The sequence below is a fragment of the Drosophila suzukii genome, chromosome 3, assembly GCF_043229965.1.
Source record: "Drosophila suzukii chromosome 3, CBGP_Dsuzu_IsoJpt1.0, whole genome shotgun sequence".
Lineage (NCBI taxonomy): Eukaryota > Metazoa > Arthropoda > Insecta > Diptera > Drosophilidae > Drosophila > Drosophila suzukii.
Genome location: NC_092082.1, coordinates 6,293,918 through 6,309,857, shown reverse-complemented (window position 1 = coordinate 6,309,857; position 15,940 = coordinate 6,293,918). Strand labels below are relative to the sequence as shown.

At 38.1% G+C, this 15,940-nt stretch overlaps 3 protein-coding genes across 3 annotated transcripts; all 3 read left to right on the top strand.

Annotated features, from left to right (window-relative positions):
• The first annotated feature begins 7,361 nt into the window (after positions 1-7,361).
• Positions 7,362-8,343, top strand: Tom (Twin of m4). The gene has a single exon (XM_017078086.4). It carries the CDS (start codon positions 7,445-7,447, stop codon positions 7,919-7,921), a length of 477 nt encoding a protein of 158 aa, XP_016933575.2. The 5' UTR covers positions 7,362-7,444; the 3' UTR covers positions 7,922-8,343.
• Positions 8,344-10,469: 2,126 nt separating this feature from the next.
• On the top strand, positions 10,470-10,980 carry Brd (Bearded). The gene has a single exon (XM_017078222.4). It carries the CDS (start codon positions 10,541-10,543, stop codon positions 10,775-10,777), a length of 237 nt encoding a protein of 78 aa, XP_016933711.1. The 5' UTR covers positions 10,470-10,540; the 3' UTR covers positions 10,778-10,980.
• Positions 10,981-12,828: 1,848 nt separating this feature from the next.
• Positions 12,829-13,722, top strand: Ocho (ocho). The gene has a single exon (XM_017078164.4). The coding sequence runs from the start codon at positions 12,928-12,930 to the stop codon at positions 13,375-13,377; it is 450 nt and encodes a 149-aa protein (XP_016933653.2). The 5' UTR covers positions 12,829-12,927; the 3' UTR covers positions 13,378-13,722.
• Positions 13,723-15,940: the final 2,218 nt, after the last annotated feature.

Below are 15,940 nucleotides of genomic sequence, written 5' to 3'. Positions count from 1 at the left end.
GTACAGTTTTTTGTTTGAAAAAGATTTTCTTTACTAGCATCTTAAGTAAAAGATGCTCTGCTGTAATCTTGAGCTGATTTGATGTTCATATGATGTTTACAGGGGCTTTTGTCTAAGAATTTAGGCGTTTAGGTGGGTTCTCCACAAGGCCTAATTCCTTCGTGGGTTCTTAACAAGATGGAGTTCGGAATGAGGTCTTAAGTATGTGGATCGATAAATATTTATTTTTGTCGTAGCAGCACCGAACAAGTCATTACAAGAATTTTTTTACTTATTACTACTACTTTAAAATTTATTATAAATTTAAAATCAAATGTGAAGTTTATGAACAAACTATTAACAACATTTATAAGAAAAAAGAAAATTTTTAATCCGTTACATTTTTTTATAATGTTTTGTATTATTAAGTAAAAAAATATAAAAAAATTATAAGCCTTTCAGGTTTTTAACATTATTTATTAGTTTTGTTGAGTCATTTATTCAAATCGATCTGATTTACTTCTAACCCCAAGCTGAACTCATTAATAACTCATTCGGATAAGGTTGACTCCTACAAATAATCTTGAAAGAGAGCCTAATTAATGATGTCCAAACCCGATTTCATATCTCATAGGTAGGTCCTTTAATCAGCTCAAACTACAGAAACTCCTTTTTATTTCAAAAGTCCCGACTCACTTCCTATCTGCCATCGTCGGGTTCATTAGTAAATTGCTGGGCTAAAAAGGCTGCTTAGGCATGATCATCTTAAGTATACATACTCAGGCAATCAAATAATGTTTTAGAACTCACTAGAAAACATTTTTTCAGGGAAACACAGAAAGGGGCGGAAGAGGGCGAGGTCCCCGCCCAGACCTCCCTAGGCTGCCATGCAAAGACCTCCAAAGTCAAAGGGAAAACAGTGTTAACAATTTACACCAGAAAGTCCCCCATTAATCTTCTAACAATATCGTTTGTAGCTGATTGTTGGGCAGCACTCCCATAACGCCGCCCCCCAAAAAAAAAACGTTAAAAATTTTCTAATCTTCATACATATATGGACTTCCTATGTACAGCTTCTACATGGACAATGCCCGAAAAACGCCCCTAAAAAGCGAAGAAACCAGAGGAGAAAAGATTGGAAACCCAAAATCAATAAAATTCAACGCCACAGGGGACACAGGCAAGTCATGTTAAGGGGCAGGGGCAGTGCCAAGGGCACTAAAGTAAAAAAGAAAATAAAATTAAACAAAAGAGACCCTTGCACACGTGTTCACAAAGGAAAACTGACCGCCACAACGACCGATCGACATTAGCCCGAAAACGTTCCACTAAAATTCGGTTTAAATTTGTATCTTTTTCTATCCCCTTTTTAACGACGCTAGACCGCATTTTGGCCTTAGATTGGATATCCATTTTAACAAATAGGTGTGTAAAATATTTCTTAACGTAGCAAAGCGTTTACCTCAAGGGATGCACCGAAAGCAAACAAATACTGTGAAATTGGTAATCGTTGGAGGCCTTTCCGCAACATTTAGTTTAATTTTCTAAATGAATAAGCTATCTTACTGTATAGGAAAATATCTACGAGTATGGGAAATATAAAAGAACAATAGATAAGACTCTTATGACTTTAACTTTATAAAAAACATATATGATAATTTGATTTTCGTACAAAATTTTATAAATTTATTAGATTTCCATATTATTGATTATATTTATTGACCTTATTATTGTTTTTTATCAAACCTATTCTCATCCCAAACCAAAGTCAAGACGGCATATGTCATACCCCCAAAATAAAATCGTATTTAATATAGATTTGGTTTTTAATGATTTATTCGAGTTCAAAAATTCTGAAAAATATTATTTAGGAAGATTTTTGTTTTATATAACGTACTTATATTGCTTAAATTTATTTTAAAAATCAAAATGAGAATAGAACGGCAAAAACCAAACTAAAAGAAATTTGTATAAATTGTAAACGGCGTTAAAAACAATAAATAAAAAATGAATCCTTTGCTCGGCACCATGTGGCTTTAGATTGGTTTTCGATATTAACAAATAGGTGTCTGAAATATTTCACAAATTGTCGGCTGCATATGGAAATCCATTAGTCCCAATGGAGCATGAATTGTAAATAATGATCCTCAACCCCGAAAAAACTCGAGACTCCACAGAGCGACTTTAGGGCGACGAGGGATCGAGTTTCAACGAGGGTCCTGGCACCAAATCCATGTCCTGATCCCTGTTATATTTGACGACACGGATTTCATCTGTTTTTTCTGTGAGTTTAATTGTCAAGTGCAGTTTCTGACACGAACCCAGGCGAGCTCCTGAAATTTAATGCCCCGATGTGCAAGACGATCTCGTGTTCGAAAATGCATTTCGGGCGTCACTCCACTATCGATATGGAAAACCCGCCCAAATCAGGTCCTTTAAGATTCCCTCAACCGTTTCAAGTGCCGCTTTTTGGGCGAGTAGGCGCAAGTGTTTACCATGCCACAATAATCTTTACTAATCAGCTATGAAAACTACCCCAATGGAATGTTATCTGCTGTAAAATGATATTTGTGTCTGGCAGTGAATCAAACTCAACCATGACCAAACCAACCAAACAAATGTGTTCGAGTGCGGAAAATTTTAATTTAATTTTCTTGGGGGTTGGGCCATAGCCACTTGAGGGGTTCATCCATAAAAGTAAACGATAACTAACGATCCCTAAACTGCTGATTGAGGCAAGCCGAATTGTCGACAAGATAATGCACTCTAACCGCTTGAATTTAAATATTTTTTTGGACCACTAATGACTTTGGCCTTGTCTCCAAAGTAATTGAAACGGTGACGCCATTTAAAATTATCAAAAAAATAAATGGTTTTTCCTAGCGACAGTTCTGTCGATAAGGTTTTAGGGGTACAGGTAACACTTTGGTTTTGGCTAAGGTTCAGGTAAGTGTTGCAAGGCGTCTAGCGTCGTTAGAAGGACAATGGACGACAGGACGCCGGCGCCAGGAAAATTATCCACTGTCTGGCATTTTTGTCATTCGCCTTGACATTCCTGGAATTGGCAGAACCTTACCAGAATTTATATGGATTTTTCTTTTGTCTCAAAGAGCGCGATTTTTCACACTTGACAGGATGGGAACAACTAAGGCACACAACAGGTTGATGTCAACCATCTTAGAGATTGTGAAAGTTGCAACAATCCTATAAACTCTGCTCTATTCACAGCAGGAATTTGTCCCTAAAATGTATAGGTTTAAGAATTCGTAAGTCCTGATCTAAAAATTTTCAAAATGCCAACGGAAAATTGCACAGAAGCGTTTTATTAATAAATTGTTCGTCAAATTAAAAGAATTTAAGAACTATTACTTGTTTTTTGGTTGCGACAAGGCGTTGTATATTATACCTTATTACTAAAATGTTATAAGTTTTATGAATTTTTTATAAGTTTTATAGAAACATCGGTAAAAAAAAATATATTGAAAATTTAACTTCATCCTCAAAACAATAAATTACGTATTTACTGTACAAATGAAAACTTCATCGAAGTAAATACATTTCTGTAAGTGAATTTCAAGTATTCATTTACATAGGTCAAGATTTTAATTTTATGAGCACTTCAAAACTCTTTTCTACAATATTAAAATAAATAAAACCAAGGCCACAAACATTCAATTACCCAACCATAAAATAAAACCCCCTACCACGTAGATGAAACCATCGAAGGACAAATTGCTCATCCCCAACAGCAATCTTTTAAGGGATCGTCTCATTTGATTTTATAATTCGAACCCAACTCATCAATCAATCAACGACGTTCACAAAAACATCACGTCCAAATTCAAATTCTATTCAAAAGATTATTTTGGGGAAACTTCTTTTTGCTTCGAATGATTTCTTTAAAATTCTAAAACATTTACATTTTGGGTACATTTTTTGTTAGATTGAAGTGAAACTGAACACGAAGAACTCTTTGCATTTGATAGGACCCTTTTACCATTATGTGGAAAGGAGAGTTTCTGATTTCAGGCCAAAAAAAACTAATGTTGGACAATGGCGGCATTTAATCCCCTTTTCCGGAAGGTCACAATTACGCTGGATTGGAGTGGCATTCGTCGGTCATATATGGTACCCTTCCACCCCCACCTCCATGGATTGTATATTGTTGCATTTTCGAAAAGGGTCCATCGCTGCACACGTGCAAGGGTCAAACGCACAGCATCGGCAGGTAAAAATTCGAAATACAAAAGAAGAAACCCCAAACTCATCAGAAATGCAAGATAAAAGAGGATTAAACGAGACGAAAACGAAACGAAACGAGCCGAACCCTAAAATGACCCAAAACTAATGCACCTCACGGAGGTTGTGTGTTAACGGCCTACTAGCCGGCCATCAACAGCCAGGAAAAAGCAATCATCGTCGCGAAGATCGCTGAGATCGGCCGATGATGTTTGCAGATAAGATTCTAGAAAACTCTTGCTCTAAAAAACCCTAGAACACTGAGCTCTTTGGCAAATAAGAGACCTAATTTCTAAAGAATGGAGCAAAAATTGTACCAAGTGATCATGTCTAGACTTGTTCAATATCTTCAGGACCGAGAAATGTTGCACGTGTGTAAACACTGTGACTGTGGGTTCGCCAGTCTTTCTTTATTTCATTGTATTTCACTTTTTCTTTGCTTTTCTAACAATAAAACATTTTTGTAAATGCTCCTATTTGAAAACAGAAAAAAGAGTACAGTATAAGTAACCAAAAGAATCGATTCTTTAAAATTCGACAACATTCTTAAGCTATTCAATTCCGTCAGCAAATGAAAAGTACCTTATAAGATCAAGCATCATTAAAATATTAATAAAAATATTTTGTACACCGGAAATATTTATTGATTTTTTTTCAGAAGAGTTGTAGTAAAATTAGTAATATAAATATAGTAAGTCCATCATGTCAGTACGCTGGAACTTTCTGAGTTTATATATCCCAATTAATTGTTGTTTGAATTTGTTTTACTTTAGCAAGTTAATAGTAGTAGCCGTACAATTCCAATTTTGAAAGAAAAAGAAAATATATCCTTGATATACTGAGATTTGAAGGGGAACTATAACACTTTAAGACTTTTGAAATGAGGAATTGTTAGGAAGGGAATATAATCAACAAAAATAGATCTAATGATACGAAGCACAAAACTTACAATAAATAACTCTCAATATTTAAGAAAATCTTCAAATTCTTTTAGCCAATTTAAAAACGAAATGAATTGTAATGTTTTGTAGTTATACGTTTGTATGCATAATAGGTCCGGATTTGACAGCCATCATTTAGTAATCTGGTGAACAGTATAATTTCAATAAATAATGTACCTCATTTGAATATTTTGCCCATTATTAATTAGTGCACCTGAGCCATGTCAACTTCATTTGTTGAACCATAATAAAATTTACATCAAATCCACCTGATACGCCCCTCATTAATAAACCAAAAGCGGAGACCAAAGGGTAAACGATACGTGTAACGTGTGGAGAGGGTCAAATCAGGTCACGTATTTTCGCCACCGACAGCCATAAAAGTACCGGCCCCAGATTAACCCCTCGACTTTTCTTCACTGCAAATGAAATTGATATATAAGTATATGTACATATGTACACCACCAAATTGAGCAAAAAATAAACTGGTTTCATACAAAAAAGGGGAGAACCTTAATCCAAAGAAGCTCTGCGTAATCAGGAGCAGAATAATCAGACATGGGGCCAATTAGGTACCCTCTTAATGATCTTGAGGATATCCAAGGGACGAAACGGCCGTTACAAGAAACTCGAGTCCTCGTAGCCGTTACAAAATTATGAAAGTAACCTTCGGGGGCAAGGGAAAAGGGCAAATAACAATTAGGAGGGCGACTCATAAACGAAGTGCCGACGAAATTCCAGTAAAATGCGTAAACCGAGCCAAAAACCAAAACTCTAAAGATTGTATCTGTACGTGCTTCCCCCGCGTCGTAAATTTTTCACGCATCAACAGAGCAGGTCCCTCGAACCGGGAAAGAACAACAATGACAAACAAATGCGATCGGAAGGAGCTGAAAAGGACCTGCCAAGATTTCCCAAAATGCGGCATTAATGCATATTGACTAACCTTGAGAGTCCGATCCCATCCCATTCCATCGCAATCGTAAGTACCCGAAAAATACGTTACTTTGCTCAACTACTACCTACAGGTTGGGAAAATGGGAAAGGGACGATCGGACGGAAGGACATGAAGGCACTTTCTGGGCTGTCTCAATGAAATAACGGACAAGTCCCTTGTTCGCTCGGGTATTTCCAGCGGCGAGATTGTATCTTCCAGATATGCCAATCCATTGTTTGTCCATATCCTCCGTCTTTTTTCGGGATAGTGTGTCGAATTTTAAAATCTTTCTCCCCTCACACTCGGGTTTGGAATTTTTCCAACAAGTTTCGACTTGTCCGCTCGGTTCTCCCTAGGAATTTTACGTTTGGGATTTAGGGATTTCTGCTTTTTTTGCACCAGAGTCGAGCAGGTAGAGGGAGGTGAGGGAGGGAGAATCTCAGAAATGTCGAGAACAGAGCCAGATCCGAAAAGTCCGTTAAAAACCTGCAGTGAATGAGCAACTCGAGTGGGTAATACCCAGCATTTAAGTCATGTGAGCTACATATGTTTGACTATTATGAATAAGATATATTGTGTTATTTTTAAATTAGCTAAAAATCTAAAAGAGACAAATTATGAACATAAAAAAAATGTTTATAATGATTGATTTGCTTGCACACATTTTTCACAGCAAATTACTTTAAAAAATATATTATATTTGCACTTTAATAAATAAAAAAAATTTAATTTTTTTTTATATTATAATTTTTTTTTTTGAAACTACATATATATAAATGTTTATATATTTGTGTATGTTAAGTTACCAATATATTATTATAAAACAAAATATTTTTACATTCCTTTTATGTACAATTTTAATTGCATTTTATTACGGATTTCTTATTTACAAAGAACAAATTTTTAAACTCACTAAGTTTTAAATGTTGTTTCAATAAAATAAATAGTAGTTATTATAGATATATTCAAAACAAGGATGTTTGAATACCTCTTATTTAATAAAACCAATTTTTAATTCGTAACTTCAAAAAAACCAGCATACCTTCTCCTACCAAGGGTAAGGATATTCTCCTGATCCCAGTACAACTTTCTCTTTTCTCTCTTTTGTCTCTCGAGCTCTCAGTTTGTGGAACCACCTGCCTGCAGTCTGTCTTCCCATTGGCCGAGCCTACCGATCGAGAGAACCTCTGCTCTTTGGGAGAATTCTCCCCCGCCGAGAGAAATCGGAGAGCGGATCGTATATAAGGAGCCGTTCGGGAGCAGGGAAACCAGAACACTACCAACTCTCAACCAAGTGCAACTATCTCAAGATCCCAAGTTTTATTACAATCTCAAAAACCTCATAACAATGTCGTTCATCACACGGGAATACAAGTTTGAGAGCAGCAACGCGATGCAGCAGAAATCAGATCAGCACACGATGGCCATGCGGAGTCTGAGGAAACTGGTCAAACCCCTTCTGCGACTGGTGAAGAAGAAGCAGCTACTCCGGAAGACACTGGCCGAGATCCAGAACCAAAATGCAGTCAACGCCTCGCTGGAGGACATGCGCAAAGATCCGGCGGCCAGTTGTGATAACATGGCCAACGAGGAGCTGGAGCAGCGACTGTACAGCGATCTCCGCCAGTGCCCCACCAACGTGGCCATGATCGTGCAGCAGGGTCAGCAGCAGAACATCGTGCCCGTCCATCCGGAGCAGACCTTCATCCCGGTCCACTTCGCCCGCACCACCAGCGGCACCTTCTTCTGGACCTCGGCCGAGGGAGCTCGCCAGCACCAGGAGCAGCAGTTGCGCCAGCAGTTCGACCGTTGGGTTCAGGCCTAAAAAATCCAATCCAAGATCGTTCCAATCCTTCAGGAATCCAGCAGGAAAATCTCCAATTGGCAGCTTTAAGTGCAAGTGTCTCCGTCCATTGGTCTTCGGATGGATGAGGGTTCAACTTCGCATGTTCGTAATCTCAGGGTGATATTAGGCATAGATTGGATTCTTTGGGCTAGCCTCTCAAAGGAAACACAACTCTAATTGATATTCAATTCTCACAATCAAGCGTTACTATCGTAAACTCATTGTGATTCCTCGTGTCTTATTAGCCTTAAGTTAGTCTTAGCCGAATCATTGTCTTCCATGTTTGTTTGTTAGGGTCTTCTTATAGGTACTAGGCTAAGAATCATTGTCTTCCATGTAAAATTTTTAGCTATAACAACATATATCTTATAAGAAATAAACAAAAACTAAAAAAAAGAAAATTCAAATGTGTCTTTACTTTGAAAATTGGTAACTTCCTTTCTCAGATCACTACAAAAAATACTGCTACGTTTGGTAAAGGAAAAAAGGTTCTTATGTTGCTCATTGGATGTCACGCTGAATATCTGAAAAGATTCAGTGCCCTATTCAATTCTGATTTGGAGAAATGGTTTTTAAATTGGACATGCTATGCTGGTAACCGCATTCCAATCAGTGACTCTATTCATTCCTATTTGAGTATCAATCCATGTCTAACGACGATACTGAATGCATTAAAAAATTTTTGCAGACAAAAAAAACTTAGGATAGTATTTATATGAAGCGGGGATATTTTTGTTACTAATAAATTTTATACCTAGCAAGCAAAGGAAAATAATATTAATATCACTTTACTTTTCAATCATTTGTTTATTTTTTCTTGAATTTTATTTAGCATGATAAAAATGTTCTCGTTGCCCTTTTACTAAGTCAAGCAGGGGATGCAATTTTTATATAGTATATTTTGTTGCTGACATTTATTTTTAACATTAGTTTTAATACTTAAAGAATAAAAGACGTCGACAATTGGATGTCTGGCTCCGAACTATATTTTTGGACCATCAGAAGTAGGACTAAAAAAATGCTTAAAATGCTTGAAATTATTTCTCAATTTCTAAAATAAATTTATGTTGGTCCCGTAAAAATCAAATATTGAAACCAAAAAAATTACCATAAGCTACATAAACTTTTCATTTTCTTAGAAATATGCATTGCTGATGCTCACATGGATTCCATTATTCAACGACTTGAAGAATTGTTTCATTTTTATACACATAATCCTACATAAAAAGTGCTATATAATTCAATGTTACAAAATCCGATACAAAATATTTTTTTACCTCCTCCATAGCTAATTATGCAGGCTTCATTCAGGCGCTTGAATTTCAGGAAACCTGACACTAACAACTAAACTTGAGACGCCACCAAAATAAAATTTGTAAGTGTTTATAAGGAATTATGCCTGTGGAATAGTTAAACGAGCCACAGACATTTAAGATTCCTGGTTGTTCACCCCCCAAGTGGATAACCCAGGGACCTACCTCACTCCACCCAATAGTACTCGATCCTACCCGACTAGAATACGAATGAATCCGAAATCACAAGTGGCAAGTATTTCAATAGGGGACGAAATCTGAATTTCGACACACAACGAAATTTTAATTTTCTCGGTGAAGAAATTGGAGAGAGAACCCGAAGAAACAAGTGTGGGGATAGTGAGGCCTGCGATACAAAAAGCATATTTCTGAAGTGGTTCCAGAAACCCAAGAAATCCAGAAAAATCTGTGTAGCCTTGGGCAGATTTTAAGGGAAGAATCCTGCTCCGCAATAAACAGTGAAATCAGAGTTTCGACACGATATGAAATTTAAATTCTGCTAACGAACAAAGACAATGCAAAAAGGATCAAGTGTGAGGACAGTAAACACTGCTAAAGAATAACCAGCATCACCATCTCGACTCAGAGGCAATCGAAATATCTAGAAAAATCATGAGGACCTCAAACTGATTGTTCACTGTATTCGAAAGGACCACAGTCTACCTGTACTGATCAAAAATGAAATGTTGACGTGTAAATATTTTTCGTTTGCCGACAACATGTGTTTAACGAGGGTCTGTCACTTTTATCCTCCACTGTCAGCCTATTAACAATTAATAGCCAAAAACTAATCAAGGCATAAATTCGAGCCGAGTCCTCCGCAAACAAACCACTCAAATTACTAACCCGAACCCATGAAAAAGGGATGATGGTTTTTTCTTCTCTTTTTTGGTTATTTGTGCATGCTTGCCGCATCGTCCGATAAGTATTCGACTGAAATTATACTCTCCCACGACGAAATCGAGGGAGAGATTTATTTAGGGCCTTCAAAAACTGGCCTTACTTCGCACACGTGCAAGGGTCGCTCGCAAAAGGGACCCGAAACGATCCTATCCGATCCGAACCGAAACTACCTGCAGAGAGTTGAGGAATGCGTGACTCTCATATTTGGAGAAACCGAAAAACACCTGCGCCAGGACTCGTCCTGATTGGTCGTTGCTAGGGGTTGATTTCACCAGGATCGGGTATAAGAACAGAGCGGCATTCCGAATAGGACATCATATTCAATCCCAACGTTGAACAGTCAAGATCAGTCTACCACAAATCGAAAAACTAAACTGCAAAAATGGCCTACGAAACTCTGATGAACACCACCTACAGTCCCGTCTGCCAGAAGAAGACCTACACCCCCGCCAAGGCCATGAAGAAGATCTTCAAGGTGGCCTGCAAAATCTTCAAGACTTCGGGTCACCAGCAACTCAAAAGCCAGACCATCCCGAAGGAACTCCCACTGCCAATGTCCGATGAGGAGCTCCAGAATGCCCAGAACGAGAAACTGGAAGCCGAGCTTGTACAACTGTGATTGAGGAAAATGGGAAATCTCTAAAAACCCAACATCCTAAACAGCTTTAAAGACTCCATCGGAATCGGTCTCTAAACATCCGCATCAGCTTTAACTCCGCAATCTGCAAGTGGACATTTTAAAATGCATAAATAATCAGCTTTAATCATTGTCTTCCATCTATGTTTAAGAGTATGAATAAATACATAATATTAATATTGAAACTTGTTGGCATTTCTGATTTCTTATTCGAACTTTCCCCTTTGTCATTTTAATTTCCTTGAAGGTTTTCCAAGAATTTGTAAACCAAAAACCGTTCTTACCCCTTCCCCATTCATGGAAGACAGCAAGACCCTAAGAACCTTAACTCGATAAAAAACCTTTACCTGTTCCCTTTTCATCAAAACCTGTTGTGGATTCGAAAAACTCGAAAAATCCAGCGGAGCGAGCTGGGGAAACCTGTTACCTTGAGGGGATTTCTGATTTTCGTTTTCTGCGCTCCTTCTTAGGGTTGGGCCCTGGACAAAATAAATCTCGAATTGCATCGGAACAGGTAGAGAGGGTCCCTAAGATGATAAACAAAAACAAGGGCCCTGCAGCAGCAACAAAGCCAATCCTATCTCAATAATAAATGCGAAAAGGCCGCACGGATCAGTTCGATCTTTCAGCCTTTTCAAAAAGGGGAATGTGCGTACATAAGGTTGTGTATGCGTTATGTAAATAGTTTTTACATATAGGTTGTCAGTGCAGATTCTTTAATGAAAGCATACATTTAGGTACAGTTCGGCATAACAGAACTGGTTGAAATTTAGAATGGTAGAGGCACAAGAAGATATTTATATGAATTTATGGAATTTATAAATACAAGAACATTTATGATAAAGCCCTAAAAAATTTTAATATTATTTACTTAGTATGTTTAAAGGTATAAAAATGTATAAAATGAAGGAAAAAATGGACTTAATCTATTCATGCTACAAAATAATACAATATTTTGCAAATAATACAGTACTTTAAAATTTGTTTTTGAAAAAATAATTGTGTACATTTTGTATGTCACCGAATTTTATAATTTACATATTTATTTGCATTTTATATTTAAACAAATTCCTATTGGGTATGGTTTAAGCAGTTGTAATAACCCTAATCACAAGTTTTCGTTATTTTGAATATTTCAGAAATTAATACAAATATTGGGCAAATATCAAGGATTAGGCAATAAAGATTTGAATCATCAAGTAAATTTGATGGGCTGTTTGCCATTAAATATTTCCGACATGAATTTTTAGCTGCACGCCAAGATCATAACAAACACCTTATCAACAATCTTATATTTCATTATAATCGAGTGCCATTAGAACACGGGATACCAATTCCCACAAGCTGTAAATATAAATGTGAGACCAACAATAATTTCATCCCACAATAAATGAGTTATAATACGATACATTCACAAAAAATAAACCCCCATTCAATTAATTGAGGGTATGAACCAAAAAAAAAAAAGGTCTAGAGATGATCAAAAAATCGAACCCCCTGTCGTGACACGAAAATAGATTGCAAGTACATAATTCAAATAATCAAAATACGTCGAGCTCCCCAACCGAACGTGAGAAATCTCAAGATCGTGCCTCAAAGGACTTTTTGCGATGCCATCACTAATCAGCCAAACAATAACCATAAGAATGAAAGTGCACGATTTGTATAAATTTGGCTTAGAATGTTACTGGTTTTCAGTTACAGGATCGACATATTTCTGACGAACTGGCACAACAAACCCAACCGAAATCCCAAACAATAACTGGGTCTCCGAGAGAAGGCCCGAAATGTGCTGTTCCCACGCCAAGGATTCCTCCGGAGGATAATTGTCTTGGAAGGAGAAATGGGCCCGAGATTCCCACGCTTCGCACAAGATCTCGGATCTCAGGTCCTGCAGGACCTACCTGCTGCCACTGACTAACGTGTGAAATTTCGGATCCTTGCACCTGCCTGCCTTTCGAGCGATGCGATTGGCCGAGATGCTGTAGGATCTCTCCTGGCTGCCGAGAAGGTATAAATAGCGCCTCTGATCTTAGAAACAGCATCACACAGCATTCGAACGTCGAAGCGAGCACATCTCAGCACACATTCTCCGAGAACTCACCACCAAAACATCTAAGAAAAACTATCTAATGTCCGCCATCAGCAAGCAGAAGAACCTCAACACCATGTACAAGTCGAAAGTGTCTCCGTCTCGTCGCCTGAAGAATCTGCTCAAGCCCCTTCTCGGACAATTCTTCAGCCTGAAGAAGGAGCAGGCCAAGAGGAGCTCCTACATAGCCTCCGAGGAGAAGGAGGCCGAGTTCGAGTGGCTCAACAACGATATGGACAACATGGCCAACGAGCATCTGGAGCACCGCCTGATCGAGGAAATTCGCCAGTGCGCCAAGGAAGATGCCGTCATCGTGTATAATGAAAACGGATCCGGCGAGCTGCACACCATCGATCAGGAGGACTACTACGTTCCCGTCCATTTCGCACGCACCAATGGCGGCACTTTCTTCTGGACCTCGGTGCAACCCAAAGCCTGCGAACCCTACGCCATCGAATGGAACTTCCTGGATCGCTGGGCTCAAGCTTGAACCAATCACCTGGAGCTGCAACTTCAACCTTGATCAACAGTGGTGTTTTTCAACTTTCAATTGGGATAACTTCAACTGGCCTGGAGCTCGGCTCTCCAGCGGGATGGGTACTCCAGAGTTTGGGCACTTCGACTTTGGGTTCATCGGTCTTGGGCAGTGCTTTTCGGATTTTCTGGCTCACTGAAAATTCCCAAAAAAGCGGTGGGGTCACCACATAAATACGTGGCGGGAGGTATACCAACAATTATCCCTTTTTTTGCTGGTCAAAAAAGGGTTCCAATTGTTTGGATTTTCAAAATAAAATTGTAAGCAAAAGCAAAAAACTTAAATAAACATTGAAACGAATTTAAATTTCTTATTATTTACTATGGCATTTACAACATGTGGCATTTACAGCTTGGGTAAACATGCAAAAAATCCTGTCTGCAGATCCTTTAAAGATGTAGGACATTCCCACGATACCAAACATGTGCTGGGTTTCTCTTTATTGTTTACTTAAAGATACGGCTGCGATTTTAGAAAATGTGTGGAAAGCGGTGGGGAAATCTACCATCAGCATAACATATGAGAGTTTAGATAATAGCTCAATGGTTTCTGTTTAGGGTTTTTTCTGAGATTTTTATGTATACTCAAATAAACTGATAGCTACACAAAGCGGCACCAAGAGAAAGTCGTTTATCTTCCTACCCATTAACGTAGTTTGGTACAAAACAAAAACATCTCAAAAAGGGTATATCATGGATAAGCAGGTAGCAAGACCAGAGTAATCAAACCTCGGTTACTAATCGTACAAATCGGTGGTTCCAAGTGTTGTTTCATTGACAATAATTAAATAATCACCAAATGTTATTCGGATTTTTTACAAAGAATTAAAATTTTATCAAAGCATTTATTGGCCTATAATTTCATTCGGTAACACTTACGTTTAACTTTAAAAATGGCCAGTGACCAATCATATATAATTTTTAATCGAAGACTTGAGTTGTTTAGTTTTGATAAGCAGGATTGGAAGGTTTTTTGGTAGATATTCAAAGATATGTTGAAGACGAAGTATATATACATTCTTTATTTCTTGATTACCTTTCCCGAAGTCTGTTTATTTTTATACCATCTGTAAAAAATATGATGCTGAAAATGTAAAATAAAAATGTAAATGAAGTATGTTTCTGTGAAGCCAACAAGGCTCAGAATCCATTGTATTTTTGGCAAAGTTTCAGAATAATTCATAAATTAAAAACACCCAAGAATTGTTTTTGTTAGCTTTCCCATGAAGAGCTGTTTTATTTCAACAAAGGAAAAACTAATTTTCTTACAAGCTACATTGCACTAAACGGTAATGGAAGACGTGACGCGACGCTGTTGCTTTCTTAAACATAACGCAGTCTACAGATTTTACAATAGTAAAATCTCGGTTTTCAAACATAACAAAGGCTTAACAATAAAATCTTAACTTTAGGGATTTAACAATCACAGTTAACGTTCCAGGAACGTGAAACCAACAACAAATTAGTTAATAACAAATCAGTTAATAGAAAATCAACTAATATTGCACATGATATTGTGGGGGTGTTGACCTTGCGGGAGACGCAGTCGAAACGGAGTCTTCTGTTCGAGTTTTTGTGTCCTGCCAAGTCACCATTGCACTTTCCTCCAGCCCGGTCCTGTTGGGTCCTCCAATCGTTCCTCGATCACCGTGACCATGTCCTTGTCCTCCAATTTCGAGTGGGTGGACTGATGGTTGGTAGTGGGAGTAGTGGGGGAGCCAAGCGGTCTTTAAAGCTTCTGTACCATCCAAGATTACGTAGGATTACGTAGGGGGTTGCGCTTGGAGCGCGTTTAAAGCTGCAGCAATCCTCGCTCGCCGCCCTCTCCCATTTCTCCCTCGGGAGAGGGGAGTGGGTGGTTCTTCACGAGATGAGGAGATGTGATCGTTAACGGTTTACATTGAGCACTGACTCTCCGATCGGCGGATCGCCGGATTTTATACAACTCGCGAGGTCCGACGACGTTGACGCCGCTGCCGCGTAAATAGAGATAAACAAAGCGCACTGGCACTCACACCAGCTCAGTACCCTGCACACTTACACACACAGGTCCATTTGCCCGGCTCTCTTTGGTTGTGTCTGTGTGTGTTTGCCCTTCGTTATCAACCATTTATTGTGGGCCCTTTTCGGTTATCTACAGTCGACGGGCTACTACCCATTTTATGTTTATCACTTTTTACTTTTTACCCTCCCCTCGCTCGATCTTCTGTTTACTTCAGGTCATTCGTTTCGTCTACACTGAGAGAATGTGTCATCCATTCCATAAACGGAATTCCTTAACGAAAAACTATATTGTTCATAAGAAAAAGTATCCTGCATTCCTTCGTTAAATTCAAAAAATGTTAGTATATTTAAGCTGTTAGTTAAGTTGCCCTTAGTCTATAATTACAAAAGTATTGCCTACTTTAAGGCGTTAAACGGCCTAAAATGAAAATTTCTCACAAAAACTAAGCACAATTTGTATATTAAAAAATAAGTATTGTTTTTCAATTTACATAGTTAAACCGCCATAGTGCATT

What these genes read in the sequence shown, in the direction of transcription:
- Tom (XM_017078086.4), top strand. Translation starts at nt 7,445, where the DNA reads ATGTCGTTCATCACACGGGAATACAAGTTTGAGAGCAGCAACGCGATG.
- Ocho (XM_017078164.4), top strand. Translation starts at nt 12,928, where the DNA reads ATGTCCGCCATCAGCAAGCAGAAGAACCTCAACACCATGTACAAGTCG.
- Brd (XM_017078222.4), top strand. Translation starts at nt 10,541, where the DNA reads ATGGCCTACGAAACTCTGATGAACACCACCTACAGTCCCGTCTGCCAG.